General features: G+C 44.6%; 1 protein-coding gene across 4 annotated transcripts in view; it reads left to right on the plus strand.

Annotated features, from left to right (window-relative positions):
* The window catches only part of NUDT13 (nudix hydrolase 13), a 582,976-nt gene that overhangs the window by 157,747 nt on the left and 401,243 nt on the right, over window positions 1-23,986 (plus strand). For all 4 annotated transcript variants that reach the window (XM_069240400.1, XM_069240401.1, XM_069240402.1 and 1 more), the window contains one exon: window positions 1,073-1,212. In XM_069240400.1, the coding sequence (XP_069096501.1) occupies window positions 1,073-1,212 (140 nt within the window). The remainder of the gene's footprint in view (window positions 1-1,072; window positions 1,213-23,986) is intronic.

A 23,986-nucleotide genomic window follows, 5' to 3' on the forward strand; every position in this document is an offset into this window, starting at 1 on the left:
TCAGATAAGAGAAAACATCAAATCATTATGCCTGTGGCACCTATGAAAGGTTGCCGGGAGGAATAGGGAGTAGTGAATGAAAGGGGGTGGTGGATAGGGGAACAAGGAGTGCACATAGGGTAAGCAGGGTGGGGATGGAGGGAGAAAGTAGAGGATGGATGGTGAGATGAATGAGGAGCACATGGAAAAGAGGTAACAACGGGAAGGAGTAACAAGAGATGGTGGTGGGTAGAGGAATTGAAATAAAGGAGGAGGAGAGAGGGAGAGAACTAGAAGTAGTAGTACACAGATGAAACAAGTAGCACACAAAGAAAAGGGAGATAGGAAGGAGGGAGAAGCAAAGCGAGAGAGAGGCACAGGACTTACGAAATAGCTGACACGACTAAGCGGCCTATAGTTTTAAAGAATTCCTTCTTGAAGTTTTGTGCAGTGGAGGTAGAAGATACACCATAACAACCACTAGCATCCGTTGAAAGAGAGAGAGTCCACCTCTGTGAGACAAGTTGTGAGTTGCAGTTTCAAGCCAGTGGCTGAAAGAGGCTGGTCAGAAAAACCAGAGGAGGAAGGGGATAGACCCAGAGCCAAAACTTTTGTTTGGACAGCTGTCTACCAACCCATAACTAAAAACTGCAGTTTAACTCATTAGGGTGTAAACATGAATGACCTGCTCATTCTGACAACTCTTTGAGCTCCACTTTCACACTGAGTGGAACGTCCATACATTAAGCCTTTCAGTTAAGAAGGAATATTTGCCAGAGGAATGTAAACATTGGAACAAGCCACACTTTCAAACTGTACAGTGGGTGTTATCATCGGCCTGCATTCACAAAGGATGATAAAGGAACCTTTAAGTGCTTTAATACCACCAGATGTTTTTGCATCAAAACAAACCGAGAAGTGGCAAAATATCCGTGCAGATGTTATTGCCCACCTACGTGGTACCAGGAACTAATCACAAAACATACAGTCTCTGGGACTTTGTTCAACAAGCAAGGTGTACTATCATATTTGATAATGTTTCACTGAAATATTTCACTCATCTATTTCATTCATGATCTTCTACCAATTACAGATACCTGCTTGAGTTAAAGGAAAATGACGAAGCTTGTCGACGAGCCCTGACTCAGGGAACCTTTTATCTCTTTCATCGTCTCAGCCCTTTCCTCCAAAAAGTGGGGAACAAGTATTCTGCACCACAGATTTATGGCACAGGTAAGCAGGCCTTTCACTCTAATACAGTACTGAACATTGTGGAAACAGTATACAGGAAAAACAGACTGCAGATTCTTTTAAGGTATTTATACGGAAGAAAGAAATGTAATGCAGAATTATTTTGTAATTACTCCAAAGCTGCACAGATAGCTCGTCTTGGAGGCAAATATATTTATGTAGAAATGTTATGAGCTATAGTGTGAGTTGCTAGGTTCAATATAAAAGTCTTACATCTTTATGATGTCTTAAAAAGTGACACCTTTGTTCTTGAAATGTGTGTAGAGTGTGATAATATGGAGGTAGCATATTTGTTGATCTCATCTCCTTGGGAACATGCTGTTTGCTTTCTTTCGTTAACAGAGGGACTCAAGGGATGTCAAGTCTAATCTCCAGGGTGGTGGGTTGTCTCTATTAACAAATTCCCAGTCGCCGCAGCAAATACAAAATCAGCTCTTTAGTCTACTGTAAACTTAGCTACCTAGGTTCCGCGTGCTGTACATTGCTGCTCTCTTCCACATGGGTCTTTTTGAGGAGGTCAGATGGTGGGCAGGGTTTGGAGGGGGCTCTGTGTAAGAAATCCCAAGTAACTCCGGTTCAGCAGGTTCCTCGTGTTGGACATAGCTTTGCTCCCTTCTGCTAAGAATGAGGTATGGCTCTGACAGTGGGAGCAGCTCGGATGCCTCGAAATCAGTGCCTTGAGTCTGCCATCTAGCAGAACGCAGCATCACTAAGTGGAGAAGGAAGACCTCAGTAATAAGGTCAGCAGTGAGTGACCACCCTTTAGTATGCGGCTCCTGGGGGAGCCACCCCCAGTCTACCACATAGGACATCGCACCCCATCCTACCTTTCCTTACCTTACCTCACCTCATCTCACCTCAACCGACTGATGCCGAACAAAAGACCTGAGATAGAGCTCCCAGAAATAGCGGGCATCATGAAGCCCACCTTAATCTGTGCTATAACTACAATTTCTCAACAGCTTTGAGGGTTTTTAGCTGTAATGGTATACATCTGCAGTGGTAAGGCTAGAAGCGGGCAAGCCACCAAAGTCTCGAGCCAGGCTCGAGACAGATGCCTACCTCTGCCTTAGCTCGAGGTCCTCTTGCATCCTCGTGCCAAATCGAACTGTGCTTTCATGTGTCTTTTACATCAACTTAAAAACAAAGCATAATAGGCGTTGCTGTAAAACAAAAGCGAGAAATAAAAACCTATTTAGTGGCTGAATTGCACAATCTAAAACCAGTAAACCTGGCATCAGTCCCAACTATCCTGCTTGACGAAAGTGTGTGATCCTGCACACGTTTTACTTCTTCCTCCACAACTCCTTTTTTGGTCGAGGGTAAGCGTACAGCCTCTTGCATACTTTTAGTACACTTACTTCTGTGGGCTTAAAGCCATTTCATTTGTTCATTCAGTGTCATTTAAAAATCATTGCCTGCTAGTGGTCAGTCATACCTCTTTGTGCCTCCTTTTTAGGGTCTAGCCTGCGTCGCTTGCGCATGCGTTTTGCTTGCGAGACGCATTACGAGTTAGAAAAGGGCTTGGAGCCCCATCCATGTCACGTCAGTGTCTTTCAGTGGTTCGTGGACTTGCCTGTTAAAATCTGCTTCCTTTCATTAGTGGAAGGCACGCATACGTCATGCCCTTTCTGGTGGTTAGCCCTCCTCGAGTGCAGCGACCAAGTACTGAAAACATACGATGCCCGCTGTTTCCCGTCCGGTTTGTGGACTACTTTTTATCTTTTGTTTGCAGCGCGATCTCGCTTGGCAGAAGTCGAGCGCTTTGCATAACATCGACCCTGTTACATAGTTTTATTTTTTTTTAAATATATTTTTATTGTTAACAATTACTGCCTTACAAATATATATCATGTTATAACATAATCAGGTTCTCATTATATTCACAGATATCGTTGTTAATGGCCCAGATGATTTGTATAGTTTTGAAAGTATTACATCATGTTATTCATATTAACTGTGACTCTCGATAGAGCTACTTCAGATTCGGTGTGCCGATCCCGCTTGTCTACTTTTCCCCCCGAATGTGTGTGTCATAGAATGATTTACGTTTTGTGTCTACAAGGCAGGCTAAACTTGTGTTAAACCAAAATTAAACATAAAACTTAAACTTGTTGGCACCGTCGCTGGAGTTTGTCATGCTTGGGTTTCACTTGTGAGTGGGATATTGTTCTACGCTTACTCCCTACATGCCCTATTGGCCGGGCTGCCTTCTGTACCCTGTGTACGTCTGCCTCCTGGGGCTCCCGGTTAGGTTCGGCTGTCATTACTGTACTGGTTCCACAACTGGTCTTGCTAATCCACTAATAGAACACACTCTAGTGGACCTGAGGTCTGTCCCCCCCATCTTCCTGACTACATAGGCCTCTGTTTTGCTGGCACCTCCGTGGGTGTTCCTGTCTCCCCCGTGTCTTCCCAGCTTGTCACCATGCCCTCCCATTCTGGCGCTATTGGGTTCTGACGCAGTCCTCTCGCCTCCTCCCTCCTCAGAGTCTGCAATTCAGCCCTGGACCATTTCGACACGTCTCATTTCCACTCGGTCAGCAGGGGTCGTCCCGGGGCCTTCCACCCTTTTGTGATCAGCCTCCTGTAAAGGACTGGAGCCAAGTCCAGAAACCGCACTCCCACCTTCCCCCGTGGGCGTCCCCTCCCTAGACCCAGCAGGCACACAGCGGGAGTCGGGGATAAGGGAATCTCGAATAATCTCGATAGATCAGCCATTACTGCCCCCCAGCCCAGCTGAATCTCCGGGCAGTCCCATACCATGTGGTCATAGTCAGCGTCAGCGACCTCGCATCTCGGGCATACTCTAGGGGTTCCGCCATGTATTAGCGTCAGTCGTCGCGGTGTGAGGTACGTCCTATGGAGGTAATTATATTGGATATATCTCAACCGTGTGTTGCAGGAGACCCCCCGAGGGTAGGCCAATGCCTTGTTCCACTCTGCGTCTGAGAGTTCTCCACCCAGCGTTCTTCCCCATCTCTCCCTCAGTGGGCGTAGCTGGTCCAACCCTTCCTTAACTTGGACCCGATACAATTTAGCAATTAGGTGGGCCTCCTCACCCACAGTCAGCAGAAGATGTAACACCTTATGAGTAGTAGGCTCAGCGTTAATCGCGTGCCAGTGCTTTTTCAGGGTGTGTTCCAGCTTACGGAACAGCAAGAACTGTTCCAGGGGGAACCCTCTGTCTATAAGATCATTGAAAGACTTAAGGACCCCTTCACGGAACAGTCCCCCAGTTGTCTCCACTCCCGCCCTCTTCCATGGTCCCAGTCCCGAGCTCCCCGGAGTGTCCCCACCTGGTTCAAGCGCAATAACCGATAATGGTAGCGGCGGGGAATACGGTGGGCCAACACCAACCCTTTTTGCGCATCTCTTCCAGCACGACATCGCTACTCTTGTCATCTGGCTATCCGTCCGGGAGGCAATCTTCCTATTTATCATACTTGTAATAATCCGACTTGTATCAATTACTTTATGGGTGGTGCACCTGTCTAACTGTCCTCTACCGGCGAACCACCCGCCTACCCATTGTAATTGGGACACCAGGTAGTAAGATTCAAAATCTGGGGCGCCCAGTCCGCCCAGATGGGTTGGTCTGCAGAGAGTTGCTAGCGATGTGCGTTTGCGGCCGTTGTCCCATATCAGCTCTCTCAGCAGGGTATTCAACTCGCGGAACCATGCCGAGGGGATCTGCAGGGGTAAGTTAGCGAAGAAGTAAAGGAGTTGGGGGACCATGATCATTTTAGACAGTGTTATCCTGGCCATAATCGTTAATTTAAGGGATTGCCAGAACCCAACAGAAGCTCGCAAGGAGCAGAGTGCTCTACCTAGCTTACCCTCCCGAAGGTCTGCCATGTCATGGAATACTTGCATACCCAGATACATGAAGGTGCGTGGGGCCCAGTTCACATCTCCAGACAGGTTGTAGGGCGTTCATAGTTCGGCTTTATGGGGAACATAAATGTTTTGCCTCGGTTGAGGCGGAGTCCTGACAGCGCCCCAAAGTCTTCCAAATTCCTGAAAGCCCATGGGATACCAACCTCCCCGTCTCTAATATATATATGAGCACATCGTCCGCGTATAGCGATATGACGTGCTCAGCGTGTCCCCACTCAACTCCTAGACCCGCCCCATCCCTGCGCACCCAGGCGGCCAGGGGCTCAATGGCCAGCGCAAATAAGAGCGGGGACAGGGGGCATCCCTGTCTTGTTCCCCTGTAAACTAGATAGGCGTCAGATATTGTCCTGCCTGTCTTCACTTTCGCCAGAGGGGAGGCATACAACAAGTCCACCCATTTTACCCAACTCTCACCCATTCCCATTCGCAGCATCAGTGCCCTCAGGTAATCCCATCTGATTGAATCAAAGGCCTTTTCGAAGTCTACCGCTAGTAACACTCCCGCTGGGGGCTTCACTTTGTTGGGCATGTGTAGAATAGCAAAGAGTCATCTTAGGTTTAGGGAGGTGTTACGATACGGAACAAAACCGTTTTGTTACTCATGTACGAGTGTGGGTACATGGGCTAGCAGACTATTGGACCCTGTTACATAGTTAATTGCACTTTTGACGGTTACGTAGATAATTGCACTTTTGCCGATAGGTTTCACTACGAGTGAACTGTAGCAACGCGATCGCGCTGTTTTTTTCCCATTCAATGTGGCAAGGAAAATATGGTTGGGAGTTTACAACTGCTAATAGCTGTAACTTGGAGAAATGCGAGACCCTATTCCATTGCAAATGCTTGTTCTCTTTGGGAGCAGGGAGTAACTACTGTATAATTAGGCTTTGTCATATTTATCTGTTGTTTGGGAGACTTTTTTTTTTTCTTAGTTTACTGCTCCTTTGAGTCAGTGTGCTTACAGTGCTGATCTCAGGGACCCCGGACAGGCACCCTACTGCTTCATCAATGGCACTTAAATCGCACTCCCTTGCTTGTCCCACCACCCAGTCAACCTCCTCATGCTGTCACTTGTTAACTCCTGTGCCACCCTGGCTGCTTGCCCCATACCCCTTTGCTTTCTTTTGCCTCGCCGCTTTGCGCTCATGGCGGTATGTTGTTTATTCCTCTTCCTTGTTTTCAGACATCTTGCTGTTTCTTTGCGATGTCTGCGGGGTCTTTTTCATTATTATTATTTTTTTTTTTTATGTAGCGCAAACTCGACACGAAGGTATTGGAGTGTTTTTTTGGTTTTTTTGCAGTTTTATATAGTGCAAACTTGATACAAAGGTTTTAAAGCACTTTACGTGAGCACCGGTTACATTACACAAGAACACATTAATTTGGGTAGCAAGGGAAGATTAAGTGATTTGGCCAAAATCACAGGATGTTGAACTGGCGTCGACACTCGAACAGTGAACCCTAGCTCAATAGGCTGCAGCGCTGGCCCTTATGCCACATCCTTTACCCTGAGGTCCTTTATCTGGCTCGTGTTGGAGAAGTTTTGTAATAACTTGTTTTTTTTATAGCGCTTGGTAATACAGGTTCTGCTATTTAATAGCGCTGCAAAGCGGATGTCATTCTTAACAAAATCGCTATAATTCATTTGCATCAACCTCGCAGATATGAAGAAGTCAAAAAGCTATGTCAGGATTGTAATCTGTGACATTCTGCAAGACCTCTGCAGTGGGTGCATTAACCAACTGACTTGAGTAGAGCTTAACAGTAGGCGATAGCACCTGCTCTTGATAACCTCTGGAGGGTCACCAACCAAACACATAGGTTAGTTCTAGGCAAGAAGATGGTGAAAGGTGGTGTCTCCAAAATGGTGGAAAAGGAGTTGTGACTCCAGACCCAAGCCCTTCACAACCTCAAGCTTGATAGCAAAAAACATCTAGCCTTTGGATGTTAATTGGGCCTCTTCAAATATAGTTCAGTTAGTAGAGGCAGCCATTTTCCTAACCCTGTAGCTCAAAGAAGCTAACACAAGGGTGCCACAGTGGGAGGAGCAGTGTATCATAGGGCACAAAAGAGGAGCAAACTCCATCATTTCCTCCTCTCAGAATTCACTGGTGTCATGGCTTTGATGACAGTCCCCTCACAGCTACTATGACCTTGCAGATACCCCTTCCAGAAGCGCTGTCTAAAACAGCGCTCGTAGCACTGCTTCTTGTTTGAAGAGGCCCCACCTCGAATATCCCCCACAGTCGCTGTCACAGGCCCAGAGCGCTTCCCCATCACTCTGACTCCTGTGTATAATGATCCATGCATCATCTGTAACAGCCCAGTAATGTTTAACCTGCTCTCCTCTCTTCCAACCCCAGGCTTCATGTAGCCACTCCACTAAGTTCCCATGCAACATTTGATGTTAACTCTATGCATTATTTCTGATTGCTGTGGTTACCAAGTAAAGTACCATGGAAAATCAATGTCAAGAAAACACATTTCTGACCGTTCTGGACCTATCTTGGATTCCCAAAAAAAACATACATTTGAATCCTTTTCATAGCTTGAAAAAATGTAAATGAACCAGCCCTGTAGGAGCCTAACTGGGCACCACTTGTCTAGGCTAAAAAACTCTCTATTGTTCAAAACCAGGCTTCCTTTTCTACTCTGAATGGTCAAGAAGGCAAGGCAAAGACTTCAAATTTTGAGTAGCCACCCCAACAGGGATAATTCTGACTTCAAAACCATCAGCCAGTGCACAAATGTATGCACAGAAAAGGCACCGTCAAAGGCCAAGGAGATTCAGGTACACATACCTATTCTACAGAGTCCAGTCCTGAACTGAGGGCTGGCATAAGACTATTAACCCAAGATAGTGCTTTAAATTAATACAGAGTACTAGTCCTTCTATATTTCCATTTGAAATACTGACCCAATGTCACAGATGTCCCATCTCTAGAACATATCCTGTTGACCCTTCCACTACTGAAGCTCTGTTTCACCAATCAGCACACATTTGAAGCCTCCGGTTTAGTTAAGCTGCCTCTTCTGTTATTCTTTTTTTATACAGTCAATGTTTTTAACCCCTTTGCTGCCAGGCCTTTTCCACCTCCTGTGCCAAGCCTTTTTGAGCTTTTTGGGGAAGTTTGCTCTTAGGCCCTTGTAACTTTTTGTCTAGAGAAGCTATCCATGCCAATTTGTGTCCTGTTTTTTCCAACATTCTGGGGATTCTAAAGATACCTAGAGTTTGTGGGTTCCCTTGGAGGAGGCCAAGAAATTAGCCAAAATACAGCAAACATTTGGTCTTTTTTGAGAAAAATGGGAAAAAAGTGCTACAGAATAAAGCATCTGTTTTTCCCCCTGCATGGCGTCAACAAAGGGTTTGCAGTGCTAAAATCACCATCTTCCCAGCTTTCAGCAACTGGTAGCCTTGAATCAGAAAACCACATTTTCAACATAGTTTTGGCATTTTATTGGGACAGTTAGTGACAGAAATGGGTGTGAAACCAATGGTGGATCCTGGACAGCTAAACTTTTCTGGAAAGTAGACAAAATCTCAAATTCAGCAAGGGGTCCTTTGTGTAGATACTTCAAGGCGTTCCTATAGACAGTAAAAGTTGAAATAAAATAAATATTAAAATTGAGTTTAAAAAAAAAAAACATTTCTGTCTACGTTTGCTTCTCTAACTTTTTCCAAGTATGGCAGATTTTTTAAAGCATTATACTGTTATGTCTGCTGGACCCTTCTGGTTGCGAGGATATATAGTGCTTCTAGGTTCATCAGGAACCCAAGGTACCCAGATCCAATAAATGAAATGCACCTTGCAATGGGTTTCATTGTATACCGCAATTCATTTGGTAAAATATAGAGTGAAAAATAGGTATCAAGGAAACCTATATATTTCCGAAATGGGCACAAGATAAGGAGTTTAGAGCAGTGGTTATTTGCACATCTATGAATTTAGGAGACCCCACACTAGCATGTGAATTAAAGGGCATTTCTCAATATGACTTCTTTCTTACATACGGTCTTACATTTAGAAGGCAAAAATGTAGAGAAAGACAATTGGCAATAACACTTGTTCTTCTATTCTGTGTTCCCCCAAGTCTCCTGATAAAAAAGGTACCTCACTTGTGTGGGTAGGCCTAGTGCCCACGACAGGGAACGCCCCAAAACGTACCAGAGGCACATCGCATTTTTCTATTGAAAACTGATATGTTTTTTTGCAAAGTGCCTAGCTGTGGATTTTGGCCTGTAGGAAAACTTAGCAATTTTATACATTTTTAGAAACTAGAAACCTAGGGGAATCCAGAATGGGGTGACTTGTGGGGCTGTCACTGGGTCTGTCACCCAGAATCCTTTGCAAAGCCTCAAAATTTGTCTAAAAAAGCACATATTCCTCACATTTCATCAAAGCAAAGTTCTAGAATCTGAGGGGGCCACAAAAACGTCCTTCCACCCAGCATTCCTCCAAGTCTCCCGATAAAAATGATACCTCACTTGTGTGGGTAGGCCTAGTGCCGGTGACAGGGAAGGCCCCAAAACACAACATGGACACATCAGAATTGTCTGTTACAAAACTATTTGTTTTTGCAAGGGGGCACCTGCGTTTTTAATCCTGGGCTCGGCAGCCATCTAGGGAAACCTACCAAACTCAGACATTTCTGAAAACTAGATACCCAAGGGAGTCCAGGGAGGTGTGACTTGTGTGGATTTCCCAGCGGTTTCTTACCCATAATCTGCTGCAAACCTCAAATTTAGATTTAAAAAAAATCAAATTTCTCACGTTTGTGTGGGATCACTGCATCAGCACAAGTTTCCTACCACCCAGCATTTCCCTCAGTTTCCCGATAGAAATTATACCTCACTTCTGTAGGTGTGCCAAGTGCCTGTGACAGGGAATAGCCAAAAACTTGTAGAAATTGAGGGGAACCAAAGCGAGTCCAAAAAGGGCGTGTTTTTTCATAAAATAGGCTGACCTGCCCCCAACGGGGGGCTCCTTGAGGAGCGATCCTTGCCTAAGGGGCTGCTCCCTGTTTATAAAATAATATTAAAAAATCCCTGTGTCTAGTGGGGTCAGCCTAATATTAATAGGCCGATCTGCCCCCAAGGGGGGCTGGAATGGCCTAAAGTATAATGCCCTCGGGGGGAGCAACCCTGGCCTAAGGGGCCACACCCCTTATGTAAAGTAAACAAAAAAAAAAAAATATATCCCTGGTGTCTAGTGGGTTTCTGCCCGCCTTGGGGGCAGATCAGCCTACAAATATGGCTGAGGTGCCCCCAAGGGGGGCAGAAACAGCCTAAACATATTGCCCCTTAGGAAGAGCGACCCTTGCCCAAGGAGCCGACCCCCAATCTCCAAAATTATTTTATAAATAAATCCCTGGTGTCTATTGGGTTTCCACACTAATTGGGGTCAGATCGGTGTTTAAAAAAAAAAAAACAGGCCTATCTGCCCGCAAAAGGGGCAAAAACGGCCAACAAAATGCTCCCCAAAGGCTAGCGACCCTTCCCCAAGGGGAAATAATCAAACTTTTTAATTTTTTATTCAATTTTTCAACACAAAACAAAAGCATACATTAATACAAAACAAGTCCCTCGACGGGGAAAATCAGAGAGAGAAGAGAAAAATTGCAAACCATACAGCTTCAACGATATCCCACGTCACAAGAAGCTCTCTGCTAAAGTCTCTCCCTATATGCTACAATATCGAGGGATCCATCTTCAGAAATCCTCCACGCCGGCGGAGCGAAGAAATCCACAGCCCCGTTGGAGGAGAAAAACTTAGACACCAAAGGTCATAACCTAGCATAGTCGAGGGGGAAGAACTACAGGAAAAACAAATTGATAAAACTACTAAAAAGGCAGGTGGAGCACGCAGTCACATCGCGCAGGCTTATCTTACAACATGGTAACACACATGATCCGTAGGGGGATGAAGCTTGCGGATGGGAGCCACCAATCACGCAGCACACTCCTTCCGGGCCGCCAAGTATTCATTCAGAGGGGCCCAAATATCCTTGGGACGGCACCCCTCTGGCATAAGTCCCCAAAAGACCGACAGCTGATCATGACCGAAAGCCGCATCTCGCAGCCATTCAGACCTACGAGGAGCTCTCCCCCGACCCCAACACATAGCAACCCTGCGCTTAGCCAACAACATGAGGAGGCCTACTAGACGCCTATGCGGCCCCTGAATCTCATCCATACATCCCAACAGTGCAACCTTAGGGGAGAGAGGCAGCTCCAGCTCTACCATTTCAGCAATCGACTGCCATACCTCCACCCAAAAATAATATACTTCCGCACACTCCCACGCCAGATGTAAAAAACCCGCATCCTGAGTCCAGCAGCGAGCGCCGCGTGCATCCGCCAGCAGCCCCATGTAATGAAGTCTCTTGGGAGTATAATATAGTCGATGCAAAAACTTAAAGTGCAACAGACGTAACCTATCATTCGGGGACAATGCTTTCATGTGAGCGCAACAGCTGCGCCACATTGCCTCCGGGATAGGCTCTCCCACATCTCTCTCCCATGCAGTCCTAGAGGACACCCCAAGGCCACCCCCCTGCTCCTGCATAGAATTGTACAGCTTTGTTATCAGCTTAGAAGGGGATCGCGCAACACAGAGTACCTCCAGGGGTCGAAACTCCAAGGGAGCTCCAGGCGCACCAAAAAGTCGATCTTGCAGCAAAGCACGGACCCGGAGAGCGTAAAATCGCTGCAACGCAGTACCATCACAGCCCGAGAGTGCCTCAGAAATATCCAACAAACGGCCGTCCACTAACCAGTCTCCCAGCACCATCAGGCCAGCGTCTCGAAGAAAACCACGCACCCCACCATCCCGGAACATCTGACCATCAGCAATCGCCATAACAGGCAGCGAAGGGGCGAATGGTACAGAAACCCCAGAACGCTGCATCAGCGCCCTCCACGCTCTTGCCGTGCAGGCCACTGTGTCGATTCCCCTAGAACGGGATGGCACCCGACTTCCAAGCACACGCACCAAGCCGTCCGGCCACACGGAGTCACTCTCAGGCACCAGATGCGGCATATAGCGAGTCGGATTCAGCCAGTAGTACGCAAAATGTGCCTGAGCACAGTGATAATATAACTCCAGGTCCGGGGCCGCCAGCCCGCCCAGTTCAAATGGCAACGTCATTTTCTCCCAGGAAATACGCGGCCCACGCCAATATAATGAGCGCAGATCTGAGGCGTCGGAAGTAGCCCCCAGCAAGCGGAAGGGGAAGATTCACGAACAGATACAAAATTTTAGGGAGAACCACCATCTTCGCAATGGCAATGCGCCCGATTAGCGAAAGCGGCAAAGTACTCCAGACCTCCACCTTTCCCTCCAGCCATGTCAGCGCTGCCCCATAGTTAGCAAGATGTAACGCATCCTCGTCACAACACAGGTGTATGCCCAAATAGCGCACCGGGCCCTCCGCCCAAACCAGAGGATATCGAGAATCAAATCTCTCCACGCTGGAAGTCAGAGGCAGGATCATCGACTTCGACCAGTTAATAGTAACACCAGAAAAATTCCCGAAGCGCACAATTTCATCTAGTAAAATATCTAGATTCTGCCCTGGGTTTCGCACGTATAACGCATTATCATCCGCATACAGAGATATCAAGACAGGGCGTTGCCGAAACTGTAAGCCACTGCTGCTATATTTCTGCCGCAATCCCGCCGCCAACGGCTCCATTGCAGGCGCAAAAAGAAGCGGAGACATCGGGCACCCCTGGCGCGTACCCCGCGAAACAGGAAATGGAGCTGATACACTTCCGTTAAGGCGCAACCTGGCGGTGGGCAGAGTGTACAGCAGTCTAATCCAGTTCACAAAGTGCGCGCTGAGTCCCACTCGGCCCAAAAGCGCAAACATATACTCCCAGGCCAGGGAATCGAAAGCCTTGGCTGCATCAAGAAACACCGCAGCTACATCATCGCCAGCCTCCAATGAGCCCGCCACCGCGAAGAAGGTGCGCAAATTATGACACGTGGATCTCCCAGGAACAAACCTGAATGATCCAGAAGCACCAACCTGGAAAGAAGTGGCTGCAAGCACGCCGCTATCATCTTTGCAAGAATTTTATTATCAATGTTTATCATGGAGAGTGGGCGATACGAGTCGCATCGTGTCGGGTCCTTCCCAGGCTTCAAAACTGTTATTATTAAAGCCTCCCAAAGGGAGGCTGGGAGCGACCCAGTCTCTAGAGACTCCGCATACACCTCCAGCAAACACGGAGCAAGGATATCCACATATTCTTTATAAAACGCAGGGATCAGTCCATCGACGCCTGGAGACTTATCCCCAGGTAAACTTAGAATCGCCGCTGCCACCTCCTGTACTGTAAACGGCATATCCAGATACGCCCTGTGTGCCTCCTCAAACCACACCAGCGCAATATTCTCAAAATACTCCTGCATATCTACCTCCCTCAGACCCGCCGGGGACGCATATAGCTGTGTGAAATATTCTGTAAATACTTGCATCACACCACTCAATCCGGTCACCCTGCCGCCCTCAGCGTCAGTGGCCTCGATAACATAATTACTGGCCCAGGGTCTACGCAGTAATCCCGCTAGCGTTCTCCCGGCTCTCTCGCCCTCCCCGTACCTACGAGCCTGTGCATGTCTCCCAAGGAAACAAACTTCCCTTAGGGAGGCCTCCTCATACAAGGACACCTCACGCCTAATTTCCGCAAGGACCTCACTTGACCATGTCGCAGCCAAGCGTCGTTCCAGCTCACCGAGCCTCCTTTCAATATCGGCCATCTCCCGTCTTAAGGCTTTCACAATCCCATGCTGCTTCGCGAGACACACCCCACGAATAACCACTTTAAATGCCTCCCAAACGGTGCCGGGAGACCCCACCGATCCTCGGTTCTCAGCAAAAAACAGCTGAATCGCCTCCCGTACTTCCTCCCGAAAGATCTCGTCTCGGAGCGCTCCACTGGACAATCGCCACATAACCATCGGTTGCAGCTCACTAGGTATCGCCAATTCTAATAACACCGGCGAGTGGTCCGATAGCGTACGGGGGAGATGGAAATAATCAAACTTAAAAAACAAAAACAAAACCCTGGTGTCTAGTGGGCATTCCTGGTACACAATCGCTTTGTGATTGTGCAGCAGGAGTACTCAGAGACAGAGAAGGAAAGGAAATGCCTTTCCTTTCCTTTGATGCCTCTCTGACCGCCCCTTCCCTCTCCCTGAGGAGAAATTAATCAGTTTCTCCTCGGGACATGCTGAAAGCATAGGTTCCAACACATCAGGGGGAACTTGATGACCTCCGCTCTCGCTGCTATACCTGCCCAAATGCAGTGCTGTGCCACTGGATGTAACTGTTACGTCTGTGGAACAGAAGGGGTTAAAAAAAAGTTACACTGGTATTGCCAATGTAGATGAATAACTTTTTCAAAAGTTTAACACATAGAAATATATGGCTGTTCCTTTTGATTTGCTCCTAACTCTTTTGACCCCCTCATTCTCTGGCTTAAATGCCATGAAGGTGGTTTGTTTGGTGCTACAAAAGTTTAGGCAAGCACACTAGAAAGGGTTCCATTTCTAGGGTGTCAGAGCCAGTCTGTAGTAATGAGGCAAGAACGCTCCCAAGATGACGGCCTTGTTGTGTCCTCTCTCCTACAGCAACAGGCCTGAGAGTGTTGCTGTGGCACCTGTTATACATCTATTGCACTCAAAATCAAAAGACATATGTAAAAGACACTGTCATTTACAGTGCCAATAGCTCTATCACAAATGCGAGATCTTTTGCATTGCAAATAATTGTTTGTCCTTATCATAAATAAGAGTATCTTGAAATGCACGAGTTAATGATGTGCACTGTGCAAAAAACTCTTTTGTTTCACTTTTTAGACTGTAGTGTTGCTCCATGGATACTAAGGTTCTAGGTCAAATGTTGGGGCACATTGAAACGTACTCATCTCTCCATTCAGTAACCTTGTTGTGAGCGGGAGGGCATGAATTTCTTTAAAGTAGATGCTAACAGTTATCACTCTTAATGAATGCCTCCCGATGCAGTGATGTAATCTGATGCACTAAGGTGAAACGCTTCGCATGTTAAATATATTTGTTTTTAATTTTGAAGAAGCTGCATCATAAAATAATGTTTATTACATGCCAAACATGTTCATGGCTTGTGGTTAATTTGTTGGCTCGCCCACCACTTGGTAAGCCCAGCCATTTTGATTCTCACTCATACTACGGTGAATCTCACACTTGGCCAGGTGTGTTAAAACAACATATTGAGATGCAAATCATTTTCAGAAATCCTGTGTGTCTAGGGGTGCTCCCAGGCAGCAAACAGTGTCTCCTAAACAAAGAGTAACTGCTCTTCATTGACCAGAGCTCTGCTACACAAAAACGAGGATGTTTCCCCTTCATTTAATCTGAACATATTGCATTTATATGTTTTTGTAGTATATTTTTACTGAGCTTTTCAGAACATTACAGGACAATGCAGTGTTCAGGGACATGTGGTGGCGATATTAGGAGGCTGAGGAAAGGATATATTAGAATCTGCAGGGACAAACGCCTCATGCTGTGATTAATAGCCAGGACCGGGTGCTAGTGCAGTACATCAAGGGTAACAGGTAAAAGAAGAAGAAAACTGCAAGGCGACTGCAAGTGCATTCGCGTAATAGAACATAATGTTAGCACAGGAGGCGAGGACAAGGTTATAGGTGGAGCATTGTGAAATATAAATGTGTGATGTTAAAGGTTCATTAGATGCCGCTTTGGTGCCATTAAACAGGTTATCTAGTAGTCCCTTCTAAGAATTTAGAATGCTTGAGAACACTGGGCAGGTTGTGAGATTGACAAAAACTGAAGGACGGGGCTAAAAATAGGAATAATTATTTCAGTCCAGTACCTCTCAAGCTCATTTCCACAATTTTGAACGAACTCTGTATCCAAATATCAAGATTACAAATATGGTTGAATAAAAGTAGTTGTTGATAGCAGGTCTACATCTTAAGATGAATTGATGAAAAGCTAGGAAGTGAAAAATGTATAGATACCAATTAACTTTGAAAAATCTTACAGATAAAAATGTATACGTAACTGTTTTAATGGGTGAAGAAAATGATGTACAGCTGCTCCAAATATTTTCGAGAATGACTTTCTGTCGATTCCGTTGATGTATGAGTTCAATCACCAAGATGAATTTAGTAATACTTCTGTATTATATTCGAGAAGGCGCAATTGTTTGTTTCTTGTATGTTGCAACACAGCCCAGAACAGTAAAAGACCGCTTTACAAGTAATAGTATACACAGTGATCCAGAGGACATCTTTACAAAAAAGCAACCCGAAAAGACAAGGATCCTAATGGAAATATTCAAAGTATTTCCACCAAGTTCATAACGATGTTTAAAAATATCATTAATAGTACAACAAATGCGCATAGGAACCCTGTACTGACAATAAATAGTCAATTTTGTCAAGGGTATTATTTTTGAGGCCTCAACTTACAGTTCTACATAACTTGCTTTATTTTATGGTTATGGCCAAATTAGGCATTTATACCATTAGGCAGTTGCCCGGGGGGCTGGAGGCCGTTTTTTAAAAATTGACAGCAGCAGTTGAAGTGCATAGGGAAAAGTATGGAAACTAAGTTACAGGGCTGGAATCAGTGAGTGTAGGGGCATTGCTAGAGATCTGGCTAAAAAAACCTAACTATGATGCAATTATTTTGTTGATCATTCAGCTTTATGTATATCGATATATGAAATATAAAGCACATCTTAAATGTAAAATAAATGTGCGATAAATTTTAGTCAGTGGGAAATGCACTCTTATGGAAGCTCAGTTGGTTAATGCGATCACAATAGATGTCTGTGTATGTAGCGAAACGGTCACAGAACTGAACCCTGGATTGATGCAGTACTGCATAATGACTTGTATTTAAAGAGTTATGTGGTTTCAGCCTGGAACTGAAAGAACTATGACTAAGCAAGTCATTATTTTAATATTTAATTACACACAGTATAAAATATGCTACCATAAAATGTGCAAAGAGATTAAGTGCCTAGTTACAACCTTGTGTATGGGATATTCTGCCACAAACATGATGGATATCCTGCCCTCCGTATTGCAAGTTCTATTATATCCTATGGAACTTGTAAAACGGCAGGTGGGATATCAGTCATGTTTGTGACTGAGTATCCCATTCACCAAGGTTGTAATCAGGGCCTTGGTGTTTAAGATAAAATAGGCACATTCTGTCAGAGTCACCAGATCCTCGGGGTCTGTGCACGTTCCCAACACATCCACCACTGAACAGCTCCAAGACTCTGATAGATAAATCACAGAGACTGAGAGAGTCCAAGAGGGGAAGAGGGGATTAGGAAGGGAACAGCTGGGAAGGAGACCTTTAGTAATAAAAAGGTTAGAACACACAATATGAAAATTATATCTCCTGAAATCAATACTAGACTATGATTCTAAGCCTAGTCACTCTGAAAACATGAACAATCTAAGAGTTAAGTTTAAAATGACTAAGTTTCAAGATGGCCGGATACCTGTAGGGGAATCAAGATGAATTAAATGAAAACTTTCTTATTCAAGTACTTTCCTTTACATGAGAATCAGAAAAAACATTTTAAACCAGTCATATAAATCCTGTTTTGAGAATGTATACTAGGACCATACAATATTGCATCTAGAAACTCTGGCCTTCTGTGTACTCTTAAAATGTTTCAACACAAATTGCGCATATTGCATATATATATATATATATATATATATATATATATATATATATATATATATATATATATATATATATATAGTAAACAGCATAAAAGGATTGTGCACCATGAATAACACAATATGGATTCAGGAAACAAATCACATAACTTGTCAACTCGAATATTACATAATAAATATCTTAGAATAGTAGCATACAATAAACAACATGAATTAAACTCGAGGAGAGAATCGTGCGTCTTGCCAATTCGAGTGTTACCATGTAAAATACCAAGAAATGGTAGCACGCAATGAATATCAAAGTCAAATCATCATTAATCGAATTGCGCGTCTTGCCGATTCGTTAAACACAATATAAATGTCAAGGAATAACAGCTCACAATAAATAACAAGATCAAAGTACAATGAAACTAATCGGGCTTCTTTTGCCGATTCTTAAGCCACCATGTAAAATGTCAAGAAATGGTAGCGCGCAATGAACAACAAAGTTAAATGCTCATGAAACGAGTAGTGCGTCTTGCCAATTCGTAAAACATCATGTAAATGTCAAGAAATAGTAACGCGCAATGGACAACAATGTTTAAATACCATAAAACGAATCGCGCGTCTTGCCAATGCTTAAGCCACCATGTAAATGTCAAGAAATGGTAGCGCGCAATGAATAACAAAGTCAAACCATTATGAAATAAAGTGCGCGGATTCAACGTTTCACACCGACGCCGCAATCCCCGACTTTGCACATAGACTTGTTTTCACTCTTCACCAAAGGTACTGTACTTGGGGATTTATGCGACTCCGTGTCCGGCGCCACTGGTGTCGGCTTGTTGGGAACGACTCCATCACGACGCCGTGTTAACACCTCATCGAAGCATTTTTGTTTCTAAGCGCTATTTTTGATGGTGGTGTGTCATTTTGTAGTGTTTTCATTAAGTTACTGTGTGTGTTGGTACAAATACTTTACACCTAGCACTCTGAAGTTAACCCTACTGCTCTGCCAAGCTACCAAGGGGGTAAGCAGGAATTAGCTGAGGGTGATTCTCTTTTACCCTGACTAGAGTGAGGATCCTTGCTTGAACAGGGGGTAACCTGACTGTCAACCAAAGACCCCATTTCTAACAACCTCTCAAAAAGAACACATCGTCGTCACAATGAAGCCAATTAAAATAATATGCTGGCTCCCAAACAGCCTTTAGATTTGCTGACTAACCTGTTGCACAAATTTACATTTATTTCAGGTAGTAAACACCCTGAAAGAAGATTTGTTTTATCTTTAGCTGTCTGTGCCTAATCTCACTAACCGTTGTTTTTTTAACTAAAAGCATGGGAACTGTTTTTGTAAATGAACGATTTGGGGGGAGTTGCATCATTCACAATAGACCCTATCCACTTTAACCACTGATTTACAGCCACCATCTCCAGCTTCCCAGGGTTTATGGCAGCAGGCACAGCAGAGAGAGGGGGGAGAAAGAGAGAGAGAGGAGTCAAAGAGAGGGAGAGAAACTAGAAAAACGAGAAAGAGACAGCAATTGAGCAGGAGCTGGTCTGAACTTTTTTGAAAGGGTTGCTTTTGGTTCCTACACTATGGCCCTCATTATGAGTCTGGCGGGCGGCCAAACTCAAACCGTCGGTGGTCCAAACACCGCCGGCCCTATTTCGGGCTCACCAGCGGCAATGTGGCAGTGCGGCGGGTGCAGCAGCACCCGTCGCGCATTCCACTGCCCGTTATTCAGGCAGTGGAATGCGCAATGGGGCTGCGCATTGGGGCCCCTGCACTGCCCATGCCAAGTGCAGGGGCCCCAGACTCCCCCATTCCGTCAGCCTTTCCATGGCGGTGGAACTACCCTGAAAAGGCTGGTGGTGTGGGGACTCATTGCCCTGACAGAGTACAACCGCCGGGACCGCCAGGCTGCCGTCTCAAGACCGCCAGACTCCTAACGAGGGCCAAAGTCTGAGAAATGTTAAACTAGAAATCCAATCCACAATTCAATTTAAAGTGCTTTTTATTTTATTTCTACAACTGTTAATAATTTGTGGATATTAACTCTGTTTTAGGTGTAAAATGGTTTAATTCTACAAGCTCGTCTACCAACCATTTATTAAAGGACTACTGAATTGTACTTCTAGAGATTAGTGTGAAATTATTTACTCAAGAGCTAAATGCACAGTTTCCCTTACTAAAAGAAGGTAGCATTATTTTTTTTTATTTATTTATAGCATTTATAAAGCACACATTTCTCTCCAAAGGGTTATCCCAGTGCTAAACTGCAAATCAACCTAATTTCAAATAGGTATGAAGGGCATTCCATTGTAACCCTGCCAAAAGTTAAAGCAGCAGCTCGTATTTTAGATATCTTAATTTGCCTACGTCCTATCAAAGCCTGACTAATCAATTGAAGGGCACATACTAACTTATAGATTTTTCATCTTCAACTCTTTCCTGACTAGTACAGATTTGGTAAGCTATTGTCCTTTTGATATGGTTTCTTCCTTATCCTTAATCAACTAGTGTACCCACAATATCTTGTTCGTCTGATAAAGCTTTATGGCTTTTCTAAGTGCAGAAGGGCTTTGCCGTTTCTGCATGTTATTGTAACACCATGTTTTATTTTTGCAGTTTGTCGTATTTTATCTATTTAATTTTGTGATTCTTTAATGATTTCACATTTTGTGGTTGAGCTGTGTTAAAGAATTGCGTTCAGGAATTGGTAGGCCAGATTTCTATAGTGATCATGCAAATTGTTTACACAGGATGACTCATGAGTCAAAGAAAGAGTTAACTGTGAAGAGACGTATGCAGAGGGAAAACATTATATATCATAAAATTGGCTTTCCATAGAGTTGATTTTAGTTACCGATTCTTAGAAGAGATCCTTATTGTGTTGAATTAGGATGGAGTTTGTATCTGTTTTGCTGTTGGATGTTATTTAAAAACATCTGCTAAATTTTGTGACTCTTAACTGTTTTAACATTGGATAAACTATGTTGTTATAACTTTTAGTCTGCATATTTTATGGATTTTGTTTCACTTAAAAAGGATTATTTTTTATTTGATTTGAATGGTGGCAATTAGGTGAATATATAAAACAAGTTCTTGCAGTGGTAAATAATATTGAGGGTAAAACAGGAAACAGAGTTTTCTGAAAAGGTTATTTGCCAATAAATTGAGTGAAACTAGATTATTTTAGAAACAGGTCATAAATGTGTGTGAATCAGTGTTTCACTTTGCCTGAATTGTTTTCCAGTGTTCATGACTTCTGCTGGAAATGCCATTGAAATTGTGACGTCACATTATCAGGAGTGTGGAATTTTATGAAATATCTACCTGCCCTAGGGACACTATGGGCCTCATCACGCGTTTGGTGGTCACTTGACTGCCAGACTCGGGGATGTTGGTTTGGACCACCACCAATGCGGTGGTCCAGATGCTATATTACGGCCATGGTGGTCGGGCCGCAATGGGACCGCCAGCTCCGCCAGGATCCTAGATCTTGGCGATCTGGCGATGGCAGCAGTCCTGATCCGCAAGCAGCGCTGCCCTGGGGATTACGACCTTGTTCTCTGCCAGCCATTTCATGGCAGTAGCACCACCATGAAAAGGCTGGCAGAAAATGAGTGCAGGGGGGCCCAGGGCAAGAGAACTTGGCAAGGGCAGTGCAGGGCCCCCGTGGCAAGCACCCTCGCAATGTTCACTGTCTGCACAGCAGACATTGAACATTGCGAGGGTGCTGGTGCACTCTGCATCCTACAGTATTGCCGCCAGCTCAATTACGAAGCGGAGACAATGCTGTAGGCTGTTTCTCGCTAGGTCTGCGGGCGGAAACTCAGGTTTCCTCCCTCTGACCTAGCGGGAAACTCTTAATGGGCCCGGCGGGGAGGTAGCTAGTATAGCAACAGCCTCTCGGTCGGAAGTTCGCCAGATGGTCTAAACCCTCCGCAAACTCGTAATGATGACCTATGTGTCAGAAATCTATTTGTCCTGTAAGAGAAATCCACTTGTCCATCTTGGTTCCAAGCAGTGAAGTGACAAATTATTCCAGGACCTCATTATATCAGAGCTCTGACAGCCTATTTGACTGTGCAGTAGATACAAAGTCAGAACTCCCTATGAGACTGTGCAGACCCACTAACTTACGTGTTGAAAGACATTCACCAACTCCTCTTTATTCTTCTTTCACACAAGGTTGGAAATTTACTTCTGACAAAGGCAGAAATAAAAAAAATTCAGGAGTGGGAAAAAGAGTTTCGAAAGGGTGAATTGGTAACATGTATTTGTAAAGTGCATGTTCACTCTCGGATCTCTTGGTGATGATATAACAGATATTTATTGTCAACCAACTAAATTCTCTTCATGTTATCAATCTTGGAAGGAAGAAAGGCTGAGTCAATCTGCTGGGATTAAAATCTACGGCCATGTATGTTTTCTCATGGTAAAATTAAATTCATAAACGTCTGCTGGGAGTACAGTTTCCAGGAATACTTATGTAAAATTTGTAAATGTCTGAAACTCGTAAATCTGCATGAATGAAAAAACATGTATTTTCAGGTGCATTTTTGTGTCTGTCTTTAGGAATTGGACCCCTGATTTATTTTCATGTTGCCCATAATGGCTTTACATAAATTGTCCCTTATTTTTAGCGCAGCTGTCTGGTTTGCTAAAGACATCTTGGGGACATTCAGAAAGCTGACCTAGGAATGCATTCCACCCATTGTTTACCCTTGGCTTTGTGTTTTGTAACTCACATTTTCTTCCTTTCTGTTTGCTGACTTTATTTGCTTTAGGCTGTCCAGTTTGAGTTTGTACCGCGTGATGCCCAAACCTTGTTTACAATAGTCTTCCACAAACTCTCTTTCTGTAAATAGGCCTTTAAGCCTTGTTCTTATCTTGTTACATTTTCTCTGCATTCAAATACAGAGGTTAAATGTATAGCTTTCTCTTTTGAGAGAGCTTGGTGTTTACTTTGCTTTCTCTGACTTCCATGTAAGAGGAGCACAGGATATTTTTTGCTACCATGCAACACAAAAAATCAACTGTGCTGATGTTTCACAATATATACAAATTAGGACAAATAAAGCACTTTGTTTTGTAATTCTGAAGTGTGGAGGAAGCAAATATTTGAAAACCAGCAAAGCATCTATATAGTATATCTATATGCTAGGTAATGACATTTGCACACATTGTTTGTGTACTGTAAAACCGTATTTCGGTGCAAATTTAAATGCCAGTTCAATTGAAAATGTGTTGTCTGTAATGGCACTGTGGCACCACACCATGCATACTCCACACTCCGCCTCACAACTTCACTCTAAGCCCTTCCACTTTATGCCACGCCTCTTCATTCTATGACATTCCACTCTACAAAATGCCACTCCACTCCACCCCCCTCTAATCTAAGACACTACATGACATGCCACTACTTCACTCCAGTCTACCCCACTCCAATCTACCCCACCCCAATCTACCCCACCCCATTTCACCCACCCCACTCCAATCTACTCCACCTCAATCTACCCCACTCTAACCGAATCTACACCACTCCACTCTGCCCCAATCCACTCCAACCTTCCCCAGTCCACTCCACTACAATACAGTCTACAAAATCGCTGCTCCAATCTACACCAATTCAATGTCCCCAATCCACTCCAGTCTGCTCCTTTCCAGTCTACCCCACTCCACTCAATCTAACCCAGTCAACCCCACTCTGCTCTTATCTACCCAAGTCCACCCCACTCCACTCTACCCCTCAAACCTACCACAAACCACCCTACTTCAATATACCCCATTCACCCCTTTCCAATCTACCCCAGTCCACCTCGTCTCACTGCAGTCTACCTGACTTCAATCCAGTCTACCCCACTGCACTCTACTCCAATCTAACCCAGCCCAATTTACCCCTCTCCATTCCAGTTTACCCCACTCCAAACTCCATTACAATCCATCCATCTCCTCTGCACTCTGATCTACCCCACTCCACCACAGTCTACCCCACTCTAATCTACCCAATCTACATCACTCCAATCCACCCAATCTACACCACTCCACTCTAATTTACCCACTCCACTCTACACACTCCCCTTCACCTAAATCTATCCCACTTCACTCAAATTTACTCCACTCCAATCGAACCCACTCCAACCTAC

Source organism: Pleurodeles waltl, chromosome 6 (assembly GCF_031143425.1).
Source record: "Pleurodeles waltl isolate 20211129_DDA chromosome 6, aPleWal1.hap1.20221129, whole genome shotgun sequence".
In the NCBI taxonomy this organism is placed as follows: domain Eukaryota; kingdom Metazoa; phylum Chordata; class Amphibia; order Caudata; family Salamandridae; genus Pleurodeles; species Pleurodeles waltl.